Source organism: Meles meles, chromosome 7 (assembly GCF_922984935.1).
Source record: "Meles meles chromosome 7, mMelMel3.1 paternal haplotype, whole genome shotgun sequence".
NCBI classification, from domain to species: Eukaryota; Metazoa; Chordata; class Mammalia; order Carnivora; family Mustelidae; genus Meles; species Meles meles.
The window spans coordinates 92,906,418-92,915,064 of record NC_060072.1 but is presented as its reverse complement, the minus strand read 5'-3'; the positions used below and the strand labels follow the sequence as shown (position 1 = coordinate 92,915,064).

Here is an 8,647-nt window from a genome sequence, read left to right as displayed (position 1 = left end):
GACAGATACTGCAGTTTGTGTGCACAAAATATGATTGTTGGATAATTTATTTCATACTTTTTATAGTTTAAGAAAGAAAATGTAAGGAAAAGAAAGAAATTTGATATTAGTAATGGAACACAAGATTTTAAAATAGATCCATGAAAAGAGTGTTTACTCAAGTCTTTACAGTAAAAATAAGTACTTATATTATTTGGAACAATCAGGAAAATGATTATTGTTTTATAGCCACTGAATCCTATTTAGTCTTACAAATCAATGAGGAAATTAAACATATAGAGGGTTTGAAAGAAAGACACAACAAAGTTACTTTAGATTTAAATGAAAGCTTAAGGAAATGAGCACATCATAGCAAGTATTTGGGAGATAGATATTAGAAGATACTCTAGAAGTTGAAATTTTATTTGCCCTTTATTGGATCTGCGCAATGACATCCATTCATCTTAATACATATTTTCATTTGTTTCTAGAAAGCAGTACTTTATGAAGCAAGTTTCTGAAAGCTTGTTTTACTTGCTGATTCCTCAGGGCATAAATAAAAGGGTTCAACATGGGGGCAATTGAGGTGTTGAGAATAGCTACTCCTTTGGTCAGTGATGCTCTTTCTTTTGCTGAAGGCTTGACATACATGAATATACAGCTCCCATAAGAGATGGAAATGACAATCAAGTGAGAGGAGCACGTGGAGAACGTCTTTTTCCTCTGACTAGCAGATGGGATTCTCAGGATCATGCTAAGGATGCACAGGTAGGAAAGAATCACTAACGCCAAAGTGAAGAGCAGAGTGACAAAAGTGTAGTAAAAGGCAATCATCTCTGAAAACCATGTATATAAGATGGGGAAATAGTCACAAGAGACATGATCAATTACATTGGAAGCACAGAAATCTAGCTGGAGGATGAGCATGAGTGGTGGGAAAATGGTAAGAAATCCTCCTAGCCAGGACCCAAAGACAAGCAGGGTGCAGATTTTTTTGCTCATGATGGTGGTGTAATGAAGAGGCTTGCAGATGGCAACGTAACGATCAAAAGACATGGCAGTGAGAAGAAAAAATTCAGCAACACCCATGAAGATGAAGAAAAATAGTTGAGCTAAACAATTGTTATAGGAAATGGTCTTGATATTTGTAATGATCGCCCCCAAAAATCTGGGGATAGAGACACTGGTGAATGTGATTTCTAAGGAGAAATTCTGCAGGAAGTAATACATAGGAGTCTTGAGATGACAGTCTATCAGGGTGAGGATGATGATGGTTAGGTTTCCAGTGACACTTAATACATAAGCCATAAATAAAAAGATAAAGATTACAACCTGAAGCTGTGGGTCATCTGAGATGCCCAAGAGAATGAACTCTGTAATCATTGTATGGTTTCTCATGCTGCCTTTTATTTTCTTTAAGCAAAATCTACTGTTGGGAAACAAGACAAAAAGAAAGAGTATGTAAATAGTAAAGGAATTGAAGATTTAAAAATTTTTATGTTCATATTAGTAGCTCCAATGAAATGAAGCAATGGAACTTTTTTCCTGTGTGCAGTTTTGCAATATCCACTCAGCCTGTTAAAGCATAAATATTCTACACATCCTCTCTTGAAATGGAAAACCGTATTCACAGGTCTATGTTAAAAGTCCCCTCGTGACTTTACATAACACCTGTACCTGTCTACATGGTCTACATGTGCAATATATTTCTTAATTTTTATTTATTTAATTTTAGTTCAATTTCAGTATAGTTAACAAACAGTGTTATATTCATTTCATATTTTGGAATTAAACTCTTATTGGATATATTATTTGCAAATATCTTTTCCCATTCAGTAGGTAGACTTATTATTTTGATGATGGTTTCATTTGTTGTGCAACAACTTTTTGTTTTGCTGTAGTCCCAGTAGTTTATTTTCACTTTTATCACCATTGCCTAAGGGAACATATCTAGAAAATTGTTCCTATAGTCCCTGTCAGAGAAGTTACTGCCTGTGATTTTCTTCTAGGATTATTTATGGTTCCATATCTCACATTTAGTTTTTTTTAATTCATTGAGTTTATTTTTATTTATTTATTTTTTAATTTGAGTACACTGGGTTGGAAAGTAGCAGGTTTCATTCTTTTATATGTAACTCTCCAGTTTTACTAACACTTTTTATTAAAAATACTGTTCTTTCCCCATTGTATTTTCTTAACTCCTTTTCATAGATTAAGTGACAGTATAATCATAGGTTTCTTTCTTGGGTCTGTAGTCTGTTCTATTGATGTATGTGTCTGTTTTTGTGCCAGTACCATACTATTTTGACTACTATACCTTTGTAGTGTAACTCAAAATCTAGGATTGGGATACCTCGAACTTTATTATTCTTTCTCAAGATTGCTTTGGCTATTTGGGGTCTTAACATTTTATGATTATCTGTTGATCATGATTATGATTATCTGTTCTTGTGAAAAATGCTATTGGTATTTTGACAGGGATTGCTCACTGAGGTCTCAGGCCACTGGATCCAGATCCTAGTCCAGTCTGGGCTTTTAGGGTATATGGGGAGACAGCATCCCTGCAGCTCTTTGGTGCTTTTAAACTGCAGCTTTTTCTTCTGTCCCCAAGGACAGAGGAATCTATCCCTAGTCCCTCGTATTAACCCTCCCACTTATGTTCCTAGCAAGGCGGTGGGGGCTCACTTTGTTACTGTGTCTCCTGTTTATTCTGTGCTCTTGACTTTGTCTTTGTCTTTTGGTTGTTCAGAAGCTGTTCAGTCAGCCCTAGTTCTTCAGGAGGAATTGTACTACTAATAGGTATAATTTGGTGTAGTCTGTGAAGAAGGTTTCTTCAAGGTCTTCTCGCCACACCATCTTCTCCTATCAAAGATGCATATTAATATCTTGAAAAATCAGAAGAATATTTGAAACTTTAGCTTTTCATTTTCAATTATAGGAGTAAATTGCATAGAATACCAGAGGAGACTTGTATGTAATTTATCAGTTGCTTTGTTGGTTAAGTTTTAGGAAATCAGGTTGCTACCAATATCACATCACTAGCTATAGTGCTAAATCCATTTGAATGCATTCCATATATATATATATATATATATATATATATATATATACATACAATACTAATAGAATATTTATGTGAGTCTACATTTTGATAAATATTTCAAAATTTCTCTCCTACAGACAAAAATAAAAACACATTGCATGCTAACAACCACAGATATTAGAAATCACATATTTTATAAACGGGAAGACAAAATGAAGCCACACTTCACTTAGTAATAAAGACAGTCTCATAATGACCAGATCACAGTGTCCCGGTGTTGAGGTTAAAGAAACCCAATATCTTTGTTAACTTGCCATGTGTGACCATACAACAGGATTACAATAGCATTGACTACATTCCTTCTGCTGTACCTTTTATTCCTGTGACCTATTTATTCCATAACTAGAAATCTGTACCTCCCACTCCTCTTCACCTATTGTGTTCATCACCCCCAACACCTTCCATATGGCATTTGTGATTTTGCCCTAATGTATGTTCTCCATATTGTTCTCTGCATTGATGGGTCTGTTTCTGCATTGGTTCCTGGTTGACTTGTTCATTTTGCTTTTTAGAGTCTACGTATATGTGAAAACATCTGGCATTTGTCTTTCTCTATCTGGCGTATTTCAATTGGCATAGTATCCTCTGTGTCTATCAATGTAAATGGCAAGAACTCACCCTTCTTTATAGCTGAGTAACATTCCATTACATACATACACACACACACACACAGACACACACACACACACAACCACTTCTTTCTCTATTCATCTCTCAACATACACTTAGGCTGCTTCCATATGTTGACTATTGTGAATAATGCCACAAAAAATGTGAGGGTGCATAAATCTTTTGGAATTAATGTTTTTGATAAAATATTTTTATTATTTATAATACTAAGCAAATGATTTATGTTCCACAACTACCAGTTTGTATTCACAATTACAAATCATTTACATGGAACGTACAGATACTTTAAAGGAGGACACAACTCAGCCACTTTCTTGATATATAGAGTGTTTAGCAAAGGACCTCAGAATTTCCTATAGCTGTGACATGGATGTGGGAAGATAGCAGATTAGAAGTTTAAAATTTTTTTCTCTTGTAAATCTTCATGATAACATTAGTTCATATTAATCAGAACTTTTTGATTTCTTTGTATGAGACAGTACTTCAAGGACCAAACCTTTGAAGGTTTTTGTCTTTCTGGTTCCATAGAGAGCAAATGAAGGAGTTCAGCATGGGACCAACAGAGTTATTGAGAATAGCTACTTCTTTGGTCAATGAAGTCCTTTTCCTCCTCGCTGAGTAATTAGCATATATGGAAGTGACAATGACAATCATGTGAGAAATATTAGTGAACTAAACATTTCTTTCTTTCACTAGCAGATATGACATATATTGTACAATATCACAAATGCCAAAGTAAATAGCAAAGTAGCCAAAACAAAGGAAAAGCCAATTACTTCTAGGAGCCATGCATCTGAGAAGATAGTTGTACAAGCAAAAGATAGGCACAGACAAAGTTATGACATTGGATGCACATTTATCCAGCTGGAACCAGAAGCATAAAGTGTGGGGAAATGGTCAGGAACTTATACAGCCATGCATAGACCACAAACAGGATGTATAGTTTCTTGTTTATGATGGTGATGTAATGAAGGAGTTTACAAATGGCAGCAGGGTGGTCAGAGGACAGAGCAGTTAGAATGGGAAATTAATTCACCTCCTGAAGATAAAGAAAAATTGTTGGACTATATAACTGTTATGAGAAAGGATTTTGTCCTGGGTGATGATTGTCCCCAGAAATCTACAAATAGTAAATGAGATTTCTAAGATAGAGTAGCTTCATCTAAGAAACACATAGATGTCTGTAGATGGAAGTCTATGAAGTTTAGAGTAATGACAGCCAGGTTGCCAGTGACACGTAATATGGATGTGATAATATAAATAATATATATTTATATATAATATAAATATAAATATAATTTATAATATATTAATATATATTTATATAATATATAAAATATATTATATTTTATAAATATAAAATTATATTTATAAATATATATAAATTATATTTATATTATTATAAATAAATTATATTAAATATAATATATTTATAATAATATAAATATAAATAATATATTTAATATAATATATTATATTAAATATTATATATTAATATAATATATTATATTAAATATTATATATAATATAATATATTAATAATATAAATAATATAAAAAGAATAAAGTCACAAGCAGAAGATCAGGATCATCAGAAAGGCTGAGCAGGACAAACTCTGATCATTGTATGGTTGTTCATCTCCTCCTTTTTTTTTTCCTTTTTTTTAAAGATATGTGACAACATTGATGAGTCTGGGGGAGTTTAGGTTAAGTGAAATAAGTCAGTCACAGGAGAACAAAAATTGCATAATTCTACTTATATGGGGTGTTATAATTAGTCTAACTCATGGAAATGGAGAGTAGAAAATTGGTTACTTTGGGATGGATCAGGGTGGGCAATGGGGAATTGTTGTTAACTGGCAGGAGTTCAGTTCCTTATGGTAAATAAGTAGCAAAGATTTTGAAGACGAATATTGTTGAAGAACATTGTTTTCTGTACTACAATTTGCTTAAAGTTAACAGTAGTGTATGGTAGATAGTCCAAGATGGTTGTAGTAGGAGCCATTAGTTTTTATCTGGCCCCAGGAAGTCAGCTAGATAGCTTTCAAAGCATTCTGAACACATGTGAACTCAACTGAAGATCTAAGAAAAGAAGAGCTGCAACTCTACAAACAGAAAAGTGACCAATTTCTGTAAGGTAAGAGATGTGGAGAAGTGAATCTGAGGTGATCTATGGGTTGATAAACTGAGGAGGGAAGGAGACTTCATCAGCCAGCTACTGGAAAACAATATAGCAGAGAGCCTAAAATCAGAACTTTTAGAAGTCTGCTCCATTGAGGGCCATCCCTGTCTGAAAGGTGCTCAGGTGGTAGAAACAGGGTAGGATACTTGGTGGCACAGTGTGGTCTCAGGATCCCCAGAATCACAAGACCAGGATGTGGCAGATTTCCCAAACATCAGAGCAGGGAAGCTGGCTGCAATCAGTGAGCCCAGGAATGGACTCTCAGGTCAGGTTGCCATGTACCATGAAGAGCAGCATGGCTGACCCACCACCCTTCAGCCAGGGGCCCAGCAAGAGGCAGAACTGTAGTGAGACCCCCTTTCTCCTGTAGAAGGAGTGGCATGAGTGTGAACCACAGGAGTCTGCAGGGTTTGGAGACTCCAAATGGGGTTACATGCCTGGGATAGAAATGCACTCTCACAGACTGGGTGGGCAATAAGAGTGGATAGAGACCAGGGAGATGGGAGTGATTGACTACTTTTACCCGAGGGCACACTGAGGAGTGGGGCCCGTTTCTTTAGTCTCTGGGGATGGAGACTGGGAGGATACCATTTTCATTCATATCCTCTAAAGAGGCAGGGAAAGCCTTCAGGGAACAAAAGCCACAGGGAGCAATCAGAGCAGATTACTTAGCCTGATCCATTGGCAAGGACAGTGCCAGTCTGTCTGGGGCAAAGACACTGGAGAATCAGTGATCTCAGGAAGATCAGCAAGAACATCTAGCTAAGACCAGGTTTACAGACCATAGGAAATTGCAAAACTCCAGCGCAGGTGAAAACAGTATATAGAATTCATGGTTTTTTCCCCACAATTCTTTTATCTTTCAATTTTAATTTTTTCTCCTTCCCTGTTCAAACAATTTCTTATTTTGTCAACTCTTTTTTTTTAAGGACTTTATTTATTTATTTGACAGACAGAGATCACAAGTAGGCAGAGAGGCAGGCAGAGAGAGAGGGAGGAAGCAGGCTCCCTGCCAAGCAGAGAGGCTGATGTGGGGCTCCATCCCAGGACCCTGAGATCATGACCTGAGCCAAAGGCAGAAGCTTAACCCACTGAGCAACCCAGGCATCCCTTAAAACCCTTTTTTAAAAATCTTTTTAACCTTCATTTTCACACTTACATTCTATCCTTTTATTATATTTAATTTTATTTCCTTTGTGTGTATACACACACACATACACACACACACACACATATATATATGTATATATATATTTATTTTTTACAATTTTGGGATGCAATTTCTTATAACAAACAGGCAACAAACAGATACACCAAGAATCTAGTATATAGCAATACAAGCCTTTCTCAAGAGACAAGAAAGGTCTCAAATATATAATTGAACCTTACACCTAAAGTTGCTGGGAGAAGAACAGAAAATAATGCCTAAACCCAGGAGGAGAATAAAATTAATAAAGATTACAGAAGAAATCAATGAAGTAGAAACCAAAAGAGCAGTACAATAGAGGAGCAAAACTTGCAACTGGTTCTTTGAAAAAATTGATGAGATTGATAAGCCCCTGACCAGACTTATCAAAAAGAAGGAGAAAGGACCAAAATAAATAAAATCATGGATGAAAGAGAGCGATCTCAACCAACACTGAAGAAATACAATTATAAGAACACTTTAGGAGCAACTATATGCCAATAAATTAGGCAATGTGGAGGAAATGGATGCATTCCAGAAATGTATATCCTACAAAACTGGAACAGGAAGAAACTGAACAGACCCATAATTGAAGAAGTAATCAAAAATCTCACAACAAACAAGGATCCAGGACTGGATGATTTTCCAGGGGAATTCTACAGAACACTTGAAGGCATACTATTCTGAAAGAATAGAAGCTTGTTAAAAAAATAGAAATGGAAGGAAAACTTCCAAACTCTTCCTATGAGGCCAGGAATACCTTGATCGCCAAATCAGAGAAATACCCTACTAAAAAGGAGAATTACAGACCAATATCCCTGATAAACCCGGATGCAATAATTCTCACCAACTTACTGGTCAATACCATCCAAAAGTGCATTAAAAGGGTAATTCACCTCAACAAAATGAGATTTATTCCTGAGCTGCAAGTGTGGTTCAACATCCACAAATCAATCGACATGATATACTACATTAATAAAAGAAAGGACAAGAACTGTATGAGCCTCTTAATAGATGCAGAAAAAAGTATTTGATAAAGTACAGAATGCTTTCTTGATTAAAACTCTTCACAGTATAGGGATAGAGGGAACGTACCTCAATATCATAGAAGCCATATACAGAAAGCCCAGACAAATATCATTCTCAATGGGGGAAAACTGACAGCTTTCCCCCTAGGGTCAGGAATATGGCAGGGATGACCTCTTTCACCACTATTATTCAACATAGGTATAGACGTCCTAGTCTCAGCAATTAGACAACAAAAGAAACAAAGGACATCCTAACTGGCAAAAAAGTCAGACTCTCACTCTTCATATATGGCTTGATACTCAATGTGGAGAACCCAAAAGACTCCACCCCCAAATTACCAGAACTCATGCAGGAAATCAGAGTGCAGGATATAAAATAAATGCACAGAAAACAGTTGAATTTTATACACTAACAATGAGACAGAAGAAAGAGAAATTAAGGAGTGGATCTCATTTACAATTGCAGCAAGAACCATAAGATACATAGGAGTAAACCTAACCAACAGGCAAAGTGTCTTTATTCAGAAAACTATGGAATAC

General features: G+C 35.7%; 1 protein-coding gene across 1 annotated transcript; it reads right to left on the bottom strand.

The window, feature by feature from the left end:
• Positions 1-456: 456 nt before the first annotated feature.
• LOC123947404 (olfactory receptor 6C3-like) lies at positions 457-1,377 on the bottom strand. The gene has a single exon (XM_046013590.1). The coding sequence runs from the start codon at positions 1,375-1,377 to the stop codon at positions 457-459; it is 921 nt and encodes a 306-aa protein (XP_045869546.1).
• Positions 1,378-8,647: the final 7,270 nt, after the last annotated feature.

What these genes read in the sequence shown, in the direction of transcription:
- LOC123947404 (XM_046013590.1), bottom strand. Translation starts at nt 1,377, where the DNA reads ATGAGAAACCATACAATGATTACAGAGTTCATTCTCTTGGGCATCTCA.